At 35.0% G+C, this 23,699-nt stretch overlaps 2 protein-coding genes across 3 annotated transcripts in view; both read right to left on the bottom strand.

Moving 5' to 3' along the window:
* Positions 1 to 23,699, bottom strand: part of INPP5F (inositol polyphosphate-5-phosphatase F) — an 89,252-nt gene that overhangs the window by 41,859 nt on the left and 23,694 nt on the right. For both annotated transcript variants that reach the window (XM_074233517.1, XM_074233516.1), the window contains exons 2-3: positions 19,819 to 19,899; positions 1,321 to 1,457 (exon numbers count right to left, since the gene is read on the bottom strand). In XM_074233517.1, coding sequence (XP_074089618.1) covers positions 1,321 to 1,457; positions 19,819 to 19,899 — 218 coding nt within the window. The remainder of the gene's footprint in view (positions 1 to 1,320; positions 1,458 to 19,818; positions 19,900 to 23,699) is intronic.
* Positions 1,464 to 10,829, bottom strand: LOC141521213 (V-type proton ATPase 16 kDa proteolipid subunit c-like). Its single transcript, XM_074233521.1, has one exon. It carries the CDS (start codon positions 5,867 to 5,869, stop codon positions 5,426 to 5,428), a length of 444 nt encoding a protein of 147 aa, XP_074089622.1. The 5' UTR covers positions 5,870 to 10,829; the 3' UTR covers positions 1,464 to 5,425.

Genomic DNA, 23,699 nt, shown 5'->3' on the forward strand with positions numbered 1-23,699 from the left:
CTGAATAAGAGGCTTTTCCTGATAAAGAGCTAGTGCTGAAGTCTCCAAATGGTGGGATACTGAAAAAAGTCCCAGTTTCTCATCAGGGAGTGGAGAGGAAGCAGGTCAATACACTTCTCCCACTTCATATCACCTAGGAATTCCCATGCCCTTCAAAGGAACCCTTGACTATGACAAGAAAGCACACTTCCTTCTCCCAGGAAAAATCGAATGAGGGATATCAGTGTTAGCAGACATGAGGAATGATTTATTAAAAATTTGAGATTTGCTCAGAGGTCATTATCTACCAATAGAAGATTCTAGTGGAAAACAATGATAGAATTAGGTCCCAAACCCAAACCTTGGGTCTTTCTTCCATAGACCCTATAAGTAAAGAAAAAATTCAAGCTGTGCTATAAGAACATTGGACAGAATATCCCTGTCTTATGATTACTTATTTTACAGTCAGCCACAGCAAATTCTGGTAATATAGAAGAATAGGAAATAAGTGTTTTGCTTCCATTCCTGTCATTGAGAGTAAAAATAGATCTTTTAGATTACTTCCATTTAAATTAAAATTACACATAAACTTTATCAATTTTGATTCATTTCTTAACTTCTTTTATAAAGTCAATCCTCAGAAAGAATTCCTTTCCTTCATCAATGCAACTATGCAATCAATTCATACCTTCTCATACTATATGGATCTCCCATAAATCCTCCATAGAGCATTCACTGAGATGTTATCATTTTTGGGTCCAAGATAAGAGCCCTTATACAACGTTTTTGAATACAATTCATCATTAAAGCCTTCTTTCAACCACTAACCACCTCTCCACTGTCTTTTAGGACAACTTCAATTAAAAATCTTCTGTTGAGCCGAGTATCCACAACTATATAGTATTGTAAGTCACAAAAACCAGTTTGGTAAAATGCTGCCCAATCTCCCAAACAAAATCCACAGAGTTCACTTGCTCCTATTCAATTCTAGGTCCAACTATACTGCACAGAAACAAGTTTCCTAGTTTAGGTACTGAGAAAATAAATAAATGGACTGACAGTTCAGTTGTATGTTATAAACTAGACATTTTTCATTTTCTAAAATGATTTTCTCCCCTAAGGATTGTTATGCTGCTCTCTTTTTGAGTAAGAGGCTATAGAGTTTTAATAAAAATTATTTTCTTTCTCTTTCAATTTAGAGTGTGATTTTTGTCAGTTGTAACCAAACCAACTCTGTGTTATGTGTTTAGCAACTTATCATCAAGAAAAAAAATCTCCAACCTCTGTATTCCTCCCCCATCCCACCTCACCCCCATCACCCCTTTCGGGGTTTGATCTTACCTCAAGCTCAAGATCTTGAGGTTCCATTTCAGAAAGTGATAATACTGCAATTTTGGTAATTTTGCAGACCTCATGTTCTCCAGGAAGTTTGCCTATCACAGCTTTCTGACGAATTAAAATAAGCCACCAGGGGAGATCTGAAAAAGAAAAATAACACCAACTGAGGAGCTGTATAAAACTTATCTCATGTATAATTTTCCTTGGAAAAAAAGTCAGAAAGAATTAAGATTATAAGCACTCTGATCTTTGCCAACAATTTCTACCTTTCCACTTTAAAATTAAGATTAAATTAGAAAGTCTAGTATAGAGCATGAAAAAAGAATATGTTAGCATAAATGGAAATATGACAATTTTTAAAAAAGAAACTTTTGATCTAAATAATCAGCATTACTATAACATGAGGCAGTGGGGTACAGTGGGATAAGAACTGGATTTAGAAGTCAAGAGGCTCCGGGTTTGAATCAGTTTTGTGCATTTTACTGCCTGGGTGACTGTGGACAAATTTTTCTGGGGCTCACTTACCTCATCCATAAAGGATTTTGACTAGATGATCACTGAGGTCCTTTCTAGTTCTAAAGTTGAAATAAATAGTACCTTAAGAATTCTTTAAGGGGCAGTTAAGATGGCACAGTGAACAGATCACTAGTCCTGGAGTAAAAATACTCACATACTTGATACTTACTAATTGTGTGATATTGGACAAGTCACTTAATCCCATTACCTCACAAAAACAAAATGAACCAAAAAAATTCTTCATTAATATGAATATAATCTGCCTGACTTATTTTTCTAATAAAAAAGTTACTGACAAAAACCTAGGAAAAAACTTTTCATTTCCTCATATTTTTTTCCAAGTACCATAATTTTTAGGGGAGACAAGGGACTAAATTTTCAAAAGAAGCTTCAATGTAAGAAATGCAAATTTTGAAAAAATGTGTATTTTCCTTCATGCCACACCCCTGAAGGTCAATGGAGGTGGGGGAATTTTTATTGCCACTTTGTAATTACAACTACCAATTTTATAATGGGGTTACCAATTAGAAGTCTTCCAATAAGATGGAAGATTACCTAGCTGGACCACCTGCTCTGTATTGTGTATTCTAAGTTTTCTTGGCCTTTCTTCTGCCTATTGCTTTGCCTGACAGCCTATGAGGCACTGCCATCTGATCTGCCCTATTGATGGAACCTCCACATTCCTGGCCTTGCCATCCCCCCTTTTCCCCACTGTGCAGCTGAGCCCTCTGGTTGGGGTTGTTTCCTTCCTTCGGAGCAGGAGTCCCTTGAGTGCAGAGATGGTCTGCACAGTGTTTGGCACATAGCAAAGGTTTTATAACTACTTTCTCATCCATTCATTAATATTTATTAAGAGTCTATCATGTGTTGGGGCAGGTGGCGTAGTGGATAAAGCACCAGCCCTGGAGTCAGGAGTACCTGGGTTCAAATCCGGTCTCAGACACTTAATAATTACCTAGCTGTGTGGCCTTGGGCAAGCCACTTAACCCCATTAGCCTTACAAAAAAGACCTAAAAAAAAGAGTCTATCATGTGGAAGTCACTGGAAATACAAACAAAAAACTCCCAGTGCTATATAAAGCACATAATGTAATTTGGAGGTTAAAGGACCTGAACCAGAATTCCAGCCTTGCTACTTATTACCTCTTGGACAGGAACCCTCTCATGACCTCAGTTTACTCATGTGTAAATGGAGCAGGTTGGTCTAGATTGGCTTTTAAGGTTCCTTCCAGCTCTAAATATAAATTATGTTAGTAATTAGTAAAACAGTCCATGATCTCAAAATGTAATGCCTGTACAATGATGGACTGATTCATGGTTTTTCAGCTAAACCTCTAGTAACAGTCTCTTTTCTCTTCTTCAATGAAAATATGTCAACTTTTCAAATTTAAAACATAAAATAAAATGATGTGTCTTTATAAAAGTATATTATGCAAATAAGTCGAGGAACTGTCATATTGATACTGAAGTAAAAAAAATTTTTAAATACAATTATGTGTCAGATTCATAATGGAATCATGGGAAGGACTCAGTAAGAAAACTAAACAATTTATTTTGATTTAATGTTAAACCCAAACCCCTTTTAAGTTTTTTTTTAGAAAACCTATCTTCTATTTTTTTCAACTTAATTTTTCTATTCCATTTTTGACAAGTCAAAACAAAAAGGTAATTGCTCATTTGTTCTTTAAACTATTATTCTCAAAACATTTTCATTTTCATATTTCAAGAAAAAGGTTTATAAACAAAATTATATTAAAATATTAAATAACTGAATTAACTACAGTAGACACACAAATATGACGATCCTTAGTTTGAAACAGAACTGGGTAAGTTGAGGGCAAGCATAAAAATTTTCATTTAATAACTTGATAAAAGTCTTATTGTACCAGAGAATGGAAAATTTTGTTTTTTGTAAAAGTCAAGAGTTATGTTAGAATAATCTATTAATACTTAAAAATACATCAAAACTGGAGAATAGTCTTGGGAAGAAAGGCCAAAAATAATCCAACAGAACAAACTGGAAAATTTGGCCAGAAGACTGAGATCTTTCCAAGAAATCTCATTAGGCTATACAAACTCAAAGGGAATGATGGAATCTCTGTTGCTATAACTATTTTGCCTTTGAGAGTGAGGTAGTAAGATGAAGGGAAGAGAACCTGAAAAGTTTGGGTTTTTTTTAAAGTGATGCAGTTTTGACAAAAATATTACAATGCCTAGTAAATCATAAGATCCACAATATATCATTTTACAAGTAAAATTAAATAAAGTACTAGTTTGGGCAAAGGGACTAGCAATGCCACAGAACATAAATATTTTTTTCCAAACTAAAACTAGTGAATTTAAATTTGACATTTCAGATATTAAAAATCTTAATGTTGGGGTCCTGATGAAAAAATTGTAATGTCATATTTTTTAAATGACTCTTCTATAATCTCAGGCCCAAAATGAAAAAAAAAATCCTTACACAACAAGATAAGAAAACAAATCAGGAAGGGATTACTCTGGAAATAGTATGACCTTCAGGGTCAGATAGAACAAGAGCAAAGAAAGAATTTTAACTGTATATCATATAAAAACTGACCCACCAATGAAGTGATATGATATAAGAGAAATATTTTCATCATTTCCTATTTCATGATCTCCAGAAACTTATTTTTCTTCAACTCTTGAATTCAGACTTCCAGTGTCCCTGCCTCTGATTGGGGGGTCGCGGGGCTGGACTTTGGAGAACTTCTTTCTTTCTAGTCCTCAGAATAATTTCTCCTCAGATAATTTCCCACTCCACCTACAGGATGTTCTCATCCTTGAGTTGAGTATTAAACCCTTACTTCTGGCTCTGCAACATTTTTTTTATGTCTTCCCCCATGAGATTATGAGCTCCTTGAGGGCCCACACTTATTCTTTTCCTTGTATTACTTAATAAATGATTGTTGACTATTGACTATTTTCAACTTTTTTTTTCCCAGTCAGAATTTTATTTGGAAACATCACTGTGAGCCCTGGCCCGTGCTACACAGCACCATTGGAAACACGTCTTCAACACTTTCCCAAATCATACAATTCTTACTCATACCAGGACACTACAGCAATCTTGAATTTCAAATTATCACATCCAAGGAATTTTCAGCACTTGACATTTAACCCCATAGTGCAATAATCTACCTATATTTAAGATTAATATATAGCATGGGAAATTGAAAATTATTGCTCCATAAACGTTATAAATGAACATCCAGTGAAGAGAAAAAAGACGATTCTAATTCTAATTCATCTTTATACACAGAGTACTAACATCAAATGGGTAGGGCAATCGCACAGCTGCCTGGTGGACCCCAGGAGGCCTCTAACCTAGCGGGTCCAGTTCAGGCACCATCCAATACGGTGCAGTGCAACACAGACAGAAGAGTCACTAAGACATTGTGATTTACAAGACCAACTCCCGACTGGACAACTGCACCAAATGTCAGGTCATTCATTCTGGAGCAAATTGGGAAGGATGGAGGTGGTTCAAGACAGGTCTTTACATCATACTCTGTGGCTTAGGGGTGACTTGGGGTTGGGTGGGGCACTGGGGAAAAAGGAGAAAAGAGGGTCTACTTTGTAGAGAGAATGAGGGCCACAATCAGGCCATACAGGCCAAGCACCTCAGTGAAGATCAGAATTAGGATCATTCCCACAAATAGTCGGGGCTGCTGTGCCATCCCCTGAACACCAGCACCTCCAACAATGCCAATGGCAAAGCCAGCTGCCAGCCCACTCAGACCCACACTGAGGCCTACTCCCAGCTGAAGGAAGCTCTTGAACAGGGTGATATGCTCTGTCAGAGAGTTGGCGATGAGAACGGCCACCACCAGGCCATAGATAGCAATGATACCAGGAATGATTGACTTCATGACCAGCTCAGGTCGCATGACTGACATGGCCACAATACCAGTGCCACTTTTTGCTGTGCCATAAGCTGCCCCAAAAGCACTGAAGACCATGGCGGCCGAGGCTCCCATGATGGCAAAGGATGCATACTCGGGAGTTGTGGACATGTCCGCACGTGGTCGGCAGGCCAGAAGGTGGACAGGGCGAGGGAAGAGAGGCAAGGGCACAGGGCTGGGAAGCTGGTAAAGGACTGGAGGGCCGGCAGGTGGGTGGGAAGGTGTGAATTCAGGAGACCTATTTTCAACTCTGAAAGAAAATGTTTCCTGTTCTAATGACAAACCTGTAAGGTTGATATTATCTCCCCTATTTTGCTGATAAGGAAACTGAGTTTCAGAGAGATTATATGACTTGCTCTAGAGGACATAACTAATAAGTTAAGTGAGGCAGGATGTGAACACAAATTTCCCAGAATCCAAGTCTAGTACTTGATCCATGATGTGGTTTTGCCATGCAGAGATTTTAATGGATTTTAATGGACTACAAATTTCATGATTTATTCATATGGTATGGCAGTCAAAAGATAATGAAATTTTAAACTGCACTAACAAGCATTACATCCAAAGGCACAGATAGATCTATTGAAGTCTGGCCTGACCAAAGCAGATATTCATGATCATATTCAATTTTGATAGTCAAATCTTAGCAAAGGTATTGAGAAGGAAGAGAATATCCAGAGGAGGGAGATCATAATAATAGTAAGGCATAACAAGATAGAACTTTAATAGGGAGACATGAAGGACTGGGAATGTCTAGTCTAAGAAGAAAAGAACCAACATGGGATGAGTGAAGGAGAGTAGTCAAGGATAACTTGAAGCCTGGCAGTGTCCTCAACAAAAATAAAACATTCAAGAGAGGGAAAGGATTTAGCAGGGTAAAGTTAATGAGTTCTGGTTTGGGTTTTTTTTTTTTTGACAAATTGGGTCTGAGGTGTGAAATGTTTATTAGGCAATTGAAAAGACAATGTTTCAAACACAGAAAGGGTCTTGTCTGAAGTCAAAATAGCAAGAGACATCAAAACAATATCAGGGAATGCCTATTACTTCCATCTGACTAGAACATAAAGTATGTAAATAGAAATAAAGTAAATTTAGTCTGGTTAGTCCGCAACTGGACCATGGAAGCCTTTATTTATAATAAACTAAGTTGTTTTAATCTTTTTCTATAGGAAATGGGGAACTACTTGAGGTTTTTGAGAGAAGGGAATAAGTAGACCTCTATGTTTGGATTATTTTAGAGACTATGAGAAAGATACATTGAAAAATCAAGAGACTGATGGCAGGGAGAAAGGAAATTATTAGAATAGTCTCATCAAGAATAACAATCTGTATTACGTTGCCTTCTGTGGGAGGGAAGGAAGTGTGGGTGGAAAACTGTAAAATTCAAAATCTTACCAAAAAAATGATAGGGAGAAACTACTATTGTATATAATTAGAAAACATAAAATATTTATTTAAAAAAGAATAACAATCTGAATTAGGATAATAATGTAATTTTTTTGTCCTTCATTCTCAAAGACCAAGACCATGATGCCATGACAAGCATATGAATTGGATTTGAGTGAGGGGGGGACTGTGCTAAGTCACCAGAATCACTTTCTCCTCTGGGTCCAAAGGTCAGATATGAATCAAGGTGACTAGAAATGGCCTGGACGTGAGGAAATCAGGGTTAAGTGTCTTGCCCAAGGTCACACAGGCAGTAAGCATCTGGGACCATATTTGAACTCAGGTCTTCCTGATTTCAGAGCCAGCACCCTATTATCCCATCTAACGGCCCTCTAATAGTGTGTATTTCAAGAAAAAGTAATAAATGCAAGAAATCACGATTGTTGGAGTAATAAGCATAAAAACAATGAGAATAAGGATTTAGGAGGGAGAAGGTACAGGAGAGAGAATAATCTAATTTTGATGTAATGTAGTATGTAAAGTGAATAAGATGAAATAAGTCTAGCAAGGTAAGATGTTACCATATCTGGAAGAACCTTAAATATCAGACAAAATGAAGTTTTCCTTGATAGGAAACAAGATGCCACAGAAGGGAAGTGATGGGGAGAGGGGAACAGAAAGCGAATAAGCATTTATGTTGCACCTACTCTCTGACAGTGTCAAGCGCCACCTAATGGGGGGGTAGTGAGGAGAAGGGGGAGAAGGAAGAGCAATTTCAATCAACTGAAGAAGATGGAAGTTATAATACACGGTTACAGTTTACAGGCATAGAATTTAGGCATTTTTACCAGAAGTGTGTCAGAGAAAAGAAGATATGATGGCATATTAGAAGGTTCAAGAAGATGTGACAGAAGGATCAAGAAAAGACTTTTTAAAGAAGTAGAAAAGAAAGATAGCATATTAACTATACAGTGAGGTTCCCTAAACATATATTTGAATAGAGGTCTAAAAGAGGGAAGGATTAAAAGTACAAGAAAGATACTGATAGAAATGGGGAAAATGAGGACAGAGCATAAGTAGAAGGAAATATTTATAGCAGAGTCCCATACTTATTTGTCACCTAAAATCATATCCATTTATTTAATATTGGGGGATGTGGCAAGACCTGGGGATAACAAAGAAAAAAATGCAAAAGACAAGTGGTGACAAAGAATTGGAAATTGAGGGGATGTCCACCAAATGGGGAATGCTTAAATAAGTTGTTATATATATGTGTGTGTGATGGAATATTATTGTGCTATAAGAAATGATGAACAGGATGCTGAAACTGATGCAAAGTGAAATGAGGAGAAATAGAACATTCTACACCATGACAATACTGTATGATGATAAATTGTGAATGACTTAACTATTTTCAGCAATACAATGATCCAAGACAATTCTGAAGGACCAATGATGAAAACTGCTATTCATATCCAGAGAATGGACAGAGTCTGAATACAGATCAAAGCAGTTTGACTTTTCTTAATCTATTTTCTTTCCTAACTTTACTAACATGTTTGGCATGACTACACATGTATAACCTATATCAAAATTCAAAAATTTTTAAAAACTGATTATTGAAAAAAATTTTTTTAAAAAGGCAAAAAAAGACAGTCCTTGCTCAAGTCTCTCACAATCTAATGGATGAGAACAACTACTATTTATATACTATTTTACGGTTTGCAAAGAACTTTACAAACTTGTCTCATTTTATTCTCACAACAACCCTGGGAGTTAGGGAGTAAGTTCTATTATTATTATTATCCCAATTCATATTTCAGGAAACTGAGGCAAACAAAGATTAATGACTTGCTCAGGTTCACAAGACCAGGAAGTGTCTGATGCAGGATTTAAACTTGGGCCTTCCTTACTTTGTCCATCACTCATTCCCTGAACTATCTAGTCAATTAGTGATATTTCTAAGAAATTTTGTACACTATAAGAAAGGAATTGAAGGGATTCCTTTTTTTTGATAGCCTTAATCTTCTCAGTTATACAGAAAGCCAGTGTGGGTGCTGGGATATAAGAAAAAAGGTAATGGGTGGGAAGAGTCACTATGTGGAATAAGCTAAGGAGTTCATAATAGTGGGATATATGTAGCAAGGATATCCTAGCTGAAATCACGGTCCAAAAATTTTCAATGAATGACAATTAGCAAAATTTTTTTCCAAGTGATATATCCCAAGGATACAAACAGAGAAATTAAGATGATAGATATTACCAAGGGATAAAGATTAGTAATTTAGAAACAAGGTTGATGAATTCTAAGAAAGGGGCTAATGAAACATTAAATTAAAAGAACATGGGGTCAAAGATGACAGTGGAAGCAAGTAAAATCAAAACAGAGATTAAGATATACCTAGTTCTCATTCATCATTAACCAAGTTTAATACAGAATAAGCAATTGATAAATGTATGTTGATTGATTTGTAGACAAAACAAACAAAAAATGTCACTTTTTTCTGGCAAAAACAATGCTAATTAATTTAACCTTCTCTCTTATTACTTTCTGTTCTTCAGTCCTCTAATCCTTTGCATTGCTCTTTAAATTTTCATCTTCTTTACATATCTCAAGCAATGACTCATAAACAGAGAAGATACAATAATAGGGTATCTGATAAGAGTTAAAAATATAGGGAAAATATTTCACGAGTCACATTTTCATTAACATACCTCTATACTACACATCTCTAATTCTAAAGCTATTTCATTACTTTACCTTCTATGAATTTTATTAGAGAACATATTGGAATAAGAATCAGAAAATGCTACAGCTGCTTTAACATTGATAATCATTCAAGCATTTATAATTACATGATTTTGAAGCTCGCCTTTAAATCATCATTAGAAAAAGTTATACATATTATCATTGCAATTCTACAGCTTGTAGAGTCCTGAATAATAGCAAATTGCAATAGAATTGCAATTTAGAAATTAGAAGCCTTGATCAGTTACAATTTCCACCAGAACGAGCGACTATCAAAGCCAATTTCAAAGTAAGATAGCATTTTTTTTTTTAGGTTTTTGCAAGGCAAATGGGGTTAAGTGGCTTGCCCAAGGCCACACAGCTAGTTAATTATTAAGTGTCTGAAACCAGATTTGAACCCAGGTACTCCTGATTTCAGGGCAGGTGTTTTAACCACTATGGCACCTAGCTGCCCCATAAGATAGCACTTCTAAAGGATGTGTTGGGAGGGTGGGGTAGAAAAGGAAAGGGAAAGAAAAACGAGAGAAACTGTTAGGAGTATTCTTTGGCTTATAAAATTGAGAACTCTTTCCTCATACTACATCTAACCTCACTCCATTCAAGTTACTGTGCCCATCTAAAAACTAGCCAGTAACTCTCTTAAAACAGAAAGGGGTTTTTATAAAATTTTCCCACAAAGTCAGGGATTATTTTAAATATGTTTCGCTGTACAAATATTGCATGTTCTTTAAGCATGTCCAAATACTGGAATGATATATTTTATTGACCATGTTTGCTTCGCTTCCAAAGGGATATTCTGATTTAAGTTTCCATTAAGGACCTAAAATCACATTCTAAAATCAAATTTTTGTTTATTTTTGAAAGGCAATATGGTTAAGTGACTTGCCCAAGGTCACACAGCTAGGTAATTTATTAAGTGTCTGAGGTTGTATTTGAACTCGGGTCCTCCTGACTCCAGGGCCAGTGCTCTAACCACTGCGCCACCTAGCTGCCTCATCTGAAATCAAATATTAAAGGACATTCCTATGGTGTTATTAAGAATACATAAAAGCGGGGCAGCTGGGTGGCACAGTGGATAAAGCACTGGCCCTGGAGTCAGGAGGACCCGGGTTCAAATCCTATCTCAGACACTTAAAAAAAAATACATAAAAGCACTGCACTTTTTAAATCATGTGGATATTATTTGTTAAAAGTTACCCTGCTAGATGTCCCATAGCATTTCTTACCTGGGAACATTTTAGCTAATCTGAAAGCTGAGTTTCTCAAAAGTCAGGTATATAGAAGGTGTTCAGTTTTAAAAATTGCCCTCTTGGAATCCCACAAGAACAGGGTATGTGGAAAGTTGAAAATGATTCAGGGAGAGAATATTTCATTGTTCAGGGTCTCTTTATAAGACTTAAAAGGACTTATAGCTAAGGCACAAAAAATACTATTTAAAGACGACCAGATTTTTGGGTTTCAGAGCCCCTGAATGAGATAAAGGTACAAAAATGATACAACTAACCAATCATCAACAAAAAATTACCCTAAAAGAAATAATCAATAAAAGTTTAATGATAACAACAAAGTAAAGTTAGGTTAACTGGAAAACTCAACAGCTGTTTCTCCATTATCCAGTATCACTGAGTAATAGGTTTTTTTTCCAAATGGAATATGTAAATTTTCCAGATAAATTCATCTTAGACTTTTAAATGCTAAAACTTTATTTAACCTTTCCTCAATGATTTCGAGTCATCATTATGGTTATAAACTTAGTTACAGTTTTGCAAAGAGTTAAACCCTAAGGGGTCTCTTAATGACCCACTGCTTACTTACTTAGCCATTCCTTACTTTTCATATGTTCAGTTCCTCATAGTCCCCTTTCTGTTCTAAACTGCTCTAAACATTAACTTTTTATACAATTCTGTGCTAATAGACTAAACTATGGAGTAAAAGTATTTTTATAGCTTAAAACTTCCTTTAAACTTCAACTAAAATCCCCATTTCTATGAAAACACTTTCTAAACACCTCTTAATTCCTGTTTCTTCTGTGTATAGTTTACTTTGTACATATTTGTTTGTATATAGTCTCTCCCATTAGGTTCTAAGCTTCTTGAGGACAAGGACATTTTTGCTTCTTTTTGTATCCCCAAAATAATACACAATATCAGCTACATAGTGGGCACTTAATTAAAGTTTACTGATTAAGAACGTATAAAAAAAAAATTTTTGGAGCGGCTAGGTGGCACAGTGCACAGAGCACTGGCCCTGGAGTCAGGAGTACCTGAGTTCAAATCCGGACTCAGACACTTAATAATTACCTAGCTGTGTGGCCTTGGGCAAGCCAGTTAACCCCATTGCCTTGCAAAAAAAAAATCTAAAAAAAAAATAAAAAAAAATAATTCTTTAAGAACTGTATTCTAAATAAGATATGGCTGCTAATCCTGATAGTAATTTATCATATCTTTTCTTAATTATTAAAATTCAATATCAATATAATAGGAATTTGGGAATAAGGTTGCTGAATTACTATTAATGTTAATATCATGGATATTAACATCAATAATTAATTATTAATTATTAGGATATATAAAATAAGGATAGGAGAAAAACACTAGTAAAATGCTTTAATTTAAAAAAATCCTTTAAAGGTTATCCTACTTAACAAAAGACCCATTTGACTGTGCTCCCCTAAACCTGACTGAGGACTCATAAGAGAAGAGCTTGCCTTCCTCTTGGTCTCCCTCTGCTCTACTCTGTGAAATCAAATCAGGACAGAACTTTAGCCACTTCAATGACTGAATGAGCTTAGTTCTGGCAAGGCTGGGGACCTACCCACTCTGTGTGTTTATGGGAACGCACTGAGTTACAAAGGAGAGTCTATGACTCGCCTTCAGATTTATAAGTCCACCTTATCATGACCACTAGACTATTAATTCTTTGAGGGTTGGAATTTTAAGTTATTTCTCTTCATTTCTCCTCCAGGTCTATTTAATAAATGCTGAGCAAACCATAGCACATAAATTAGTTCTTGCCTAAAGAGAATTATACTTTGAGGGAACAGGAAACATTACTTTTTGAATACAATTTAGTGATTTTTTTAAACTTTTGACAAGTTCTATAAATCACAGATTTTTAAGTAATAAAGGAGTCATGAACCTATGGAAATATCAATAATAAAAAAACCTCAAATTGAAACATATGCAAGCACTAAAATAATAGCTCAGATAATGCCTTTCCCAACAAAGCTCCTGCAGAAAGCCACTTTGAGTTTTATATCTCCTAATGTAAAGGAATAAAATTTTAAATATTTTGAATTATTAATAAGTGAATAACAAAAAGCCTTAACATTTCAAATGCTTTATATTATGGAATGCACGCAAACATATCTTATCACTATGGTACAGCTAGGAGTCAGATAATACTAAAATCTTAAGAAGTAAAACTGAGCACCACTCAAAGGCAATGGTGAGGCACAAGGTTGATGTGAGCAAGTGGCAACACCTAATACTCAGCCAATAAATATGTGTTTAGCATTTCCTATTGCCAGGCACTTTCCAAATGGATCATTTGATCTCATTTGAAAAAGAACCAGAAGGTGTCATCAAGAAAACACAAGAACAAAAAAAAAAAAAAAAAAAAAAGAAAATGGGATGGTCAAGTGATTAAAACCTGGGCTAAGCACTGGTTGGCCAACATACTCTATACTCACAATGTCAAAAGAAAAAGGAAAGTCCCAAATATATTATTTAGACCCCTTTTAGCTAACTGATAGGAGGAAATACGACAGTTTCAAAGCCAGGCAGGGATAGATGAATTGTGATAGACACTGTTGGAATATATACAATGCTGGGCTTATAATACATCTAAGCACAAAGAGCAATCAGGTTTTAGAATCTGTTATAGGCTCACTAAGCACAATGTGTAGCAAAGCCTGAAATTCTAGTGATTATCGTTGCTTTCAACTTGTTTCATATTGTTCCCATATGATATGTTGGAATTTTAAATATTTTAGATAGTATTTTTCAAGAGTTATTTGTAACAGTTAATTTAAAAATATAAGATCTGATTGAATGACTTTTGTTCAAGATTACTCAGCACTACAGATAATTTAGATTTTTCAGAAAATGAGACAGAATGGCCTAATTTTTTTCATTCAAAATTCAACCATCATTTATTGAGCCCCTATAGTGTAGAGTCCTTTAGGAGAGTGTTAAATATACATTAAGAGGGAGTGGCTAGTTGGTGCAGTAGATAGAGCACTGGCCCTAGAATCAGGAGTACCTGAGTTCAAATCCGACCTCAGACACTTAACATTTACCTAGCTGTGTGGCCTTGGGCAAGTCACTTAACCCCTTTTGCATTGCAAAAAAGTGTGTGTGTGTGTGTGTGTGTGTGTGTATGTGATTTTAACCAATGATTGCATATCAAAAGACAATTTAAAAAACTCAAAAATTTTTAAAGGTATTGACATTTATGTAATTTTTATTTAGTTATTTCTCTACTGTGGGATTTTGGGTTTATTTCTACTTATTCATATTATAGAGTATCATTATGGACTATCTACAAATTGCTTTATTTCTTTTTGGTTTCCTAGGAGTATATTCCCAAAAATGAACTCACTGAGTCAAAGGACAATTTAAACTGTTTATACACTGCATGACTGCTTTTACAGTTGAGTCATTAAAAGTCTATGAATACATTTCCTTTTGCTTCTCTCAACAGTTTTATTATTTCTGCTATTTTAGTAGGCTAATTAAGAATAGAACTAGAGTCATACTATGTAACTATAACATATACAATATAACAACAGTTATTTTAATTTGCATTTTTAAATTGATAATATGAGGTTCTACATTTCTGCACAAAACCATTTGCCTATACTTCTATATATATTCTGGATGTTAATATTGTGAATTCATGTCTATTTTTTATGTGTTTTGGATAATAACTTTGCTTCATTTTCTCCTTTCTTTTTTTTGTGTGTGGCAATTTAAATGATTTGTCTAAGGAAACACAACTGGTAAGTATTAAGTGTCTGAGGTCACATTTGAACTTTGATCCTTTTGACTCCAGAACTGGTGCTCTTATCCATTGCACCTCCTAGCTGTCCCCTACAAGTTGATTTTCTTTAAATACTTTTTTGTCTCTCAATTGTGCCAAAGTTTTATGTGTCCTTTAAAAAATATATCCAGCTTGTTACTGGTAAAATTCTCCACTTCTTTTGTAGTCAGGAATTTTTCTCTTAAGAGCTGGGATAAATATGCTATTAAATTTTCTCCTATTTGAGGAGATTAATATTTAGCCCCTATTCATTGAAAATTTCCTTCAATTTTCAAGTAGTAATCCATGCAACAAACTCCTCACCCAACAATTCCCTTTCTCTAACTTTAATATACCCAGAACTCTCTCATTCATAAAGAACCTATATTTGACCATATTATCCTCAAGCTTTCTATTTCTTGTCTTTTATTACCAAACCTCCCCCTCTAAAGAACACTATGTTCTTTCCTTCTACTTTCTTACTCACTACACTCTTAATCTTGACTATTCGATTGAAAGCTGTCCTCTGCAATGTCAACAATGGTATTATTCAATAGAAATTTTTTTTTTATCAGTTTTCATTCTTCTCACCTTCCTATAAAAACTAACACTGTTAATTATCTCCTCCTTTTGGATTCTTTCTCTTCCCTGGGTTTTAGGGATACCTCCCTCCTGGTTCTCCCTAACATGAGTGACTAATATTTTAGTATCCACAGGGTGGCTAGGTAGTGCAGTGGATAAAGCACTGGCCCTGGAGCAGGAGTACCTGGGTTCAAATCCAGTCTCAAATACTTAATAATTACCTAGCTGTGTGGCCTTGGGCAAGCCACTTAACCACATTTGCCTTGCAAAAACCTAAAAAAAAAAAAAAAGAAAGAAAATAAAGAAATAAAAAATATATATTTCAGTATCCTTTGTGGAATTATCATTTATTATTACATTATATTAATCATAAATTACTTACTATTCTTGACTCCACTGAATATATTCAGTATTGAAATTTTCTTCTCTTTTCTCTCTATATCTGATCTCCTAACAACTTTATGAAGATAATTTCTAAATAAACAAACCTAGCCTTCATTCCTCTCCTGAGCTCCAGTCTCACATTTCCAACTGTCTGTTCCTAGGCATCTTTTCATGAATGTCCCATGTGTGTATCTCCAACTTTAATAGTCAAAACTGAATTCATTAGTCCCTCTAAAAAAAAAACACCAGTCTTCTCTTTCCAACTTTCCTTTTATTCAAGAAATGTTTTTTATCCTCATCCAGATTAACAACCTCAATTCTTGACCCTTATAGCCAAGTTGCTAGTTCTGCTGAATCTATCTTTACTGCATCTCTTGTGTCTGATCCCTGTTCCTCATTCCTGTCCCACAACCACCATAAATCAGGTCGTCTCTCACCTGGAAGATGACTGAAATAGCCTCCTAATTAATTAGTCTCTGCATCTGGCCTCTTCCCTCTCTAAATTATGTCCCACATGGTATTAGTAAAACACAAGTCTGACTATGTCATTCCCCAGCTCAAAAAGTTTTTGTGGCTTTCTTTTGTGTCTGGGATACAATATGGACTGTTCTGTTCAGCATTTAACATCCTTCCTAATCTGATTCCAATCTATGGTTTCCTAGCTAATTCTATTTCACTCCTCTTTTAGAGTCCCAGTCTTCATCCCTTTACCTTTTCATGGTTCAGACCCCATTTCCCAATTCCTTGAGTTGTCAATGCCCCACCTCATTAGATTGATTTATTTGCCTCAAGTATCTTCTCATTCCAGGTCCTTCCTCCATAGAACTGCTAGAGGAATTTTCCTTAATGGCTCCTTATTGCCACTAGGATCAAATATAACCGCCTCTGGCTTACAAACCCTAAAAAAGACCTGTCAATTCAACCTTGCTTTCTGTTCCGTTCCTTGCCCTCTCTGCCTCTGCCTTTGCCCTGGTTGGACTTTCCTGGAATACACTGCCATTCCTCTCTGCTTCTTAGGATTTTTTTTTTAATTTCCTTTAAGCAAAGCAAAGTCAGGAATGAGCTGACTGAGCTCTTACTAACCTCCACATCAGGACAGCTACAATATATGAACCTCTGTTAATCTCACAATGAGACTAACTAGGCAGAAGTAGTTGGGAAGGAAATCAAACTGTCTATCTATTAGGTCTACCAGCCAACCTTTCTCTCCCCAGGTTGAAATTTGAGGGCAAGAAGAAAGGAGAACTGGTTTTCCCTGGCTTCTCTTCTGAATGGGATAGGAAGGAAACCAAGAACCAAGGAAGCACACAACTGGCAGAACATGTTTTTCTGGTTTACTTCCTGTTTCTGCCATTTTGAGGGGGTTGGGAGGAAAGAGAAGAGGGAACATTTTTAGCTTCTTTCGTTTTGAAGTCTAGATAGACCAAGCTCCTAGAAGACAAGGGTTACTTTGGTGCTGTCTACCTCCATTGCCTAGATGTTCTAGAAATGCTGGCTGAATTGAATCAGTTCAAAGAATAAAGGCAGAAAGAGCTGAATATTCTACTGGGACGTGGATTTGTGAGTGGAGAAGAGGGGACCATTATACAGCCATGGAGATAGATTCTGACTCCACAAGGTCTCTCACATCAGCTGCTCCTAATGCACCACAAGCCTAGTTTAAGTTCTCATCCTCCTTACTGAGGTTATAGCTAGTTTTCTATCTGTTCCCCTCTACTTCCAGCTACTGCACCTCTTCAATCCATCCTCCACACACACAGTCACCAAAGTGTTTTTCCTAATGCATAAATTTCCATTAACCTTCATTTCTTTTTGTAAATTTTTTTTATTTAAGGCAATTGGATTAAGTGACTTGCCCAGGGTCACACAGCTAGGCAATTAAGTGTTTGAGGTCAAATTTGAACTCAGGTCCTCCTGACTCCAGGGCTGGTGCTCTATCCACTGTGCCACCTAGCTGCCCCATTACCTTTCATTTCTAATCCCCCAAATCAATAAACTCTAGTGACTTTCTCTTACCTCTAGGGTCAAAAATACACTTTACTTAGCACTTACACCTCTCCCAATGTAGCCCCTTCTTCCCTCTGCCTCTTGGAATCCCTGGTTTTCCTTTAAGATTGGGTTCAAATATTACTTTCTATTTGAAGTCTTTCCTGATCTCCCCATTTGCAGTATACTCCTTCCCCCAAAAACTCATTCCTTTGTATATACATTCTTGCCTATAATCTTCTATTATACTGTAATATCCTTGACAGAAAGGACTGTTTTTATGACTATCTTAGTATAGCCTTAGCACTTGGAACAGTGTCTGGCATATAGTCCTTAATTATTGAAGCTGACATTTGTAAAGTTAGAGACATAAGAAGGAAACCTTCTAAATATCCCAAATGCCTATCTATACAAGTCAAATTTCATATTAATATTTTTTCATTGAGTTCAGTCACAAGTTTCATAAGGTAAAGGGAAAACATTAAAATTATAGTCTGAGGGCGGCTAGGTGGCACAGTGAATAGAGCATAGGCCCTGGAGTCAGGAGGACCTGAGTTCAAATCCAACCTCAGACACTTAGTAATTACCTAGCCATGTGGCCTTGGGCAAGCCACTTAACCCCATTGCCTTGAAAAAAAATCTAAAAAAAAACAAACAAAAAAATTATAGTCTAGGTCAGAACTCGTGTTAAACTACTCTAACAGTATTTTAAATCAACTAAAATATAATTTAAGCCAACTAAATCTTGCATGCTATTTTCAATCCTATTAAAAACATTTAGATTACAAAAATATCTGCCCCCTTTTGGGTTCAGGTTATAGAAGAAAGAAAATATTATACTTCTATGGTAAAGTTAGAGTTTTAATATAATGAGGTAAACTTATTTAAAAAATAATGAAAATTGAGTTCCCATTTATCTAAAATTCTAAGTAAACTATAATAGTCTTCCAGGTGGCAGCAAATGTTCTGGATTTGGAATCAGAAGACCTAGAATAATATCTAGGCTCTGTTTAATGTGCAAATTTGGACAAGTCTCCCGAGGAATTCAATTTCCTCATCTGTAAAATGATCAGGTGGAAGTAGATATATTCTAAGATCCCTCCCAAATCTAAATACCAGGGCATGCTCCAGATCACACAAGTCATATATGAGTAAAGACAAATACTCTATCATCTAATTCATATTATGTTTGATATGTAAACCGCAAAAAAAGCCTTTGATGATAATTTCCTCTATTCTATTATCATTCCATAAAGAAAAGAAACTGTGGCCCTGAAGTACTCTTTATGGTACAGAGGCCTGAAACATTAAGAGTGATCAATAAATAGTGCTTAAATTTTATTTACATGGTGACAGCTAGATAGAGTGCTGGATAGAGTGGATAGAGTGCTGGACCTGGATTCAGTAGTTCAGTGAAAAAAGACAATTATAAAAGACTTGGATGAAAAGTGCCATCCATACTCATACAAAAAAACTTAGGAGTCTGGATGTAGACCAAAGAACACTCTTTTCACTTTTTTAAAACTTGCTTCTTTTTTTTTCTGATTCTTCTTTTGTAACATAACTAATATAGAAGTATGTTTGAATATGTATAACATATATCCAATTACTTACTGTCATGACAAGGGGAAAGGGAAGCAAGGGAGACAGAAAAATGTGGAACTCTAAAGTTTATAAAAAGATGAATGTTGAAAACTATCTTTTCATGTAATTGAAAGAAATAAAATAACATTCAAAAAAAAGAAAAGTTAAAAAACTTTAATAAAAGAGAACCCTAGTAGCCACTTAAGTATGTAATCAGGTCCCACAGATAGATCAAAGTCATAACTAAACCTCTGTGATCTGGCAAAGATGCATAATAGCCTCAGCTTTGATGAGAAAAATACAGCAAATACTTTAGTAATAAATAAAGGTATTATTTATGTTTTAAATAAGAACTTAGGAAACTTACCTGAATGGAGCTGAATTTTCCCAATCACACCTTCCACCAGTCCTAAACAAATGGGATTCCAGGCCAGAAGAAGATCAGTGGCTAAAATAAAATTAAAAAGCATTTATTTTAAAATCTACTAACATGGGAAAATGTATTATAATATCTAAAGCAGCATATTTTTAAAAAATTAAAATGGTCAACAAAAGTGACTATGAATATGAAATGTGATTCAAATTTAAAACTCAGCCATAAGTCCAGTTAGTTACTATAACAATGAAAAAAGAGAGGCTTAGCATTTTCTCCCCACATTTTTAGATGAATGGACTTCATTATAATCTTGAATATTTGAAGGATTTGCAGTTTTCAAGAGTGGGTTCATGTTCCCTTACTAGAAGACTTAATAGATTAAATTATAGATGCTGAATTCCTGTCACCTAAAAAGGGAATTCATTATAATTATCCATTATCATCAAGGAAAAGAGGGTAGATGAGACGGGGATTAGATTAAATAACTACAAAAAGTTCATTCTCGAAAGGTAAATTCAGGGAAAACCCTAAACTCTAGAGTACAATGGTAAAGCAGAAAAGGTCTTGGATTTGGAGTGAAAAATCTAGGTTCAAATTCCAACTGTGTTGGTGTGATGATGTCAAGACATAAATTTTCTAGACTAGCATTCACTATTCTATAAATCATAAATAGAAGAATTAAAATAAATGACTTCTAAAGTCCCTTCTTTAATCTTTTCTCTGAAGGGAAAAAATGGAAGGCTACTACCATGGTAACACTATTAAATGAATTTGGCATTGCTGCTTTGAAGAGACTAAGAGGGTAAAAATTTAGCAAGATTATAAAGCCTTGTGAACCATTTAGAAGTTGTAAGAAATAAGCAGTCAGGGTAGTATACTTTTTAGAAGGTAAGCCATATATATTGATAAAAGAAATTCTGAAATTCAAAGGATATGAATTTAACAACTAATGGAGTTAAATAAAATTCTAAGTGCTTGTCTAACCTTACTACTTATTTAAAAACTACAATCTCTATATATTTATTGGAAGGGAATAAGGGAAGGAAGGGAATAAGGGAATGAATAACCTCACTAAAAATATTAAAGCAAAATGAGTGTATCAGGTAAAAGGTGGTATATGTCAAGTCAATAAGAATATATGAAGAGTTACTATGTGCCAGCCACTGTGCTAAACACTGGGAATATCATACAATGAAAGGCAAAGACAGCCCCTTCTTTTGAGAATCTCCCAGTCTAATGGAGCAGTCAACTTGCAAATTACTATGTACAAACCAGATATAGATAAGATCAATTAGAGATAATCTCAGAAGAAATGCACAAGCATTAGGGGAATTGGAAAAGGATTTTTAGAGAAGGCAAAATTTTAGTTTGAGACTTGAAAAATGAAGTAGGAGAGAATTCCCACTAAGCATATGGTATAATCTAGGAGCTCCTATGTTAGGAGCACTCAAGAGTACATATGTAAATCCAAAGTTCAACTTGTAACCTAGACATACACTATCTTTTCAGATGCTTGCAGGAGACAGCATAATTTCTAACCCTCATTAAAAAAAAAAAGTCTACTGAACAAATTATTTTAATACAAAATGACAAAATAATTAGTTTCTTAGTTTTAAAAGTGAAACAGAGGAGCAGGTAGGTGGCATAGTGGATAAAGCACTGGCCCTGGAGTCAGGAGTACCTGGGTTCAAATCTAGTCTCAGACACTTAATAATTACCTAGCTGTGTGGCCTTGGGCAAGCCACTTAACCCCCATTTGCCTTGCAAAAACCTATAAATAAATAACTAGATAAATAAATAAGTGAGAGACAGAGGATTTTACATTTGATCATGGTGGTAATAGGAAGCAATTAAAATTTACTGATTAGAGCAGCATTTTAGAAAAATTATTTTTTTTTACAGCTGAGTGGCAGCTGATTGTAGAAAGATAGCCTTGAGGAGATCTCCCAAAAGGCTATTGCAATAGAGGGGGCAAGAGTGGATGAGGGCTTAGACCAGGACAGGTCACTATTTAAGTGGACAGAAAGAGGTATCTATGAGTGATGTTATGAAAGTAGAAAAGACAAGATTTAGAAACTAACAGATATAAGGTAAAGAAAGTGAAAATTAGAGGATGATACCAAGGTCATGAACATAGTATTAGGAAAGTTCAGAAAAGGAGAGGTTTTGAGGAACAAGATAATGAGTTATGTTTTGTACAAAATAAGTTAGAAATACCTATGGGGCATCAAGTTTGAGATGTCCAAAAGGTGATTTAGTGATAGGAGTTTGAGAGTTACATATTCTTACAAAACTACTGAAAAAGATTAGTACTAATACTAAAAACAGGGTCTTTATAAAATATATTAATAATTAGTAAAGTAAGGTACTATTCATAATTTTATTGAAAGAAATTTGTTAGCATAACATCATATGTCTAGTCAAAGACTACCAAGTGGCAAAACTCACAAAATTCAACAAAAATTTGTAACACTCACAATGACTCACAAATTAAATAGTGCTGATACCATAAACTAAAGGGACCTCAAACAGCAAAAACAATGAAAATATTACCTGAAAACTGGGAAGATTGGGGAAAATTGAGAAACGAGACCCTGGAATCCCAAACCTCAAAATTATACTACAAAGCAATAATTGTAAAAACTGTTTGGTACCACTTTAAAATCTAGAGAGATTCATGGGTAGAAAGTATTAGAAACAAAACATACAGAAGCAAACAAACATAGCATCTGATAAAACTCAAAGACCCTGAGGCAGAGGGTTACCACTACCAGAACTTGACATATGACAAAAGCTGCTGGGAAAACTAGTAAACTTACTAAACTAGTTCCAAATGGAAATATGACTTAAAAGGTCACATCATAAATAAATTAGAGGAACAAGAAAGAAATTACTTCCTGCAGCTTTGGAAAAGAAAAAATTACGATGAAATAAGAGATAGAAAGAATCATAGGAGATAAAATGGACAATTGTAATTACATACAATTGAAAAGTATTTGGACAAAGTCAAGCAATATAAATGAATTGATTCAACAATATAAGAACAAGATCCATTTCTCCAAAAGACAATGTCATAGAGCATATGAAAAGACAGTTCTCAAAATCAATGCAAACTATCATGAACCACATTTTTTTAAAAAACTCCTCTAAATCACTAATGATAGGTGAAAAATCTAAATTAAAGTGACAGGTTCTGTCCCCACCACTTAACATATTAACAAAGATGACTCCCCAAAATGGCAATTGTTAAAGAGCAAGAAAAAGAGACACTGATATCCTGTTGGTGGAACTGTAAACTGATCAGCTACTCTAGAAAGCAATTTAAAACTATTTTTCAAAAGTTACTAAACTATATATAACTTTTACCCTGTGATACCTGAAAAAATATACTTACTGAAGCTCTTTCATTATAGCAAAGAACTAGAAACTAAGAGAATGCCCATTAATTGGGTTATGACTGAACAAATTATGATATATATATATAAATTTAACAGAATATAATTGTGCTGTAAAAATGATGAAAAGGATGCTTTCAGAGAAACTAGAATAAAAGCAAAACTAAACCAATTTATCCAAGGGCAGTAATAATGTAAAAAATAATTTTGAAAGATTTCAGAATTATAAAGAATGCAATAATCAATCACGATTCCAGATCAGACTTTGTAAGGCATGCATGCTGCCCCACTTCCTGAGAGGTGAGAGACTTATAGTGCACAATAAAGACTTTTCTTTAAGTGGGAATTAATTTTGCTTGATTATAAATATTTGATAAGGGCTTTTCTCTTTCTTTTTGAAATTGGGGCAGAGATGAAATAGCTATAGGGTTACCAAAAAAAAGGAAAGAAACAGGAAAGAGAACACAGAAGAATTTT

The sequence above is a fragment of the Macrotis lagotis genome, chromosome 4, assembly GCF_037893015.1.
Source record: "Macrotis lagotis isolate mMagLag1 chromosome 4, bilby.v1.9.chrom.fasta, whole genome shotgun sequence".
In the NCBI taxonomy this organism is placed as follows: Eukaryota; Metazoa; Chordata; class Mammalia; order Peramelemorphia; family Peramelidae; genus Macrotis; species Macrotis lagotis.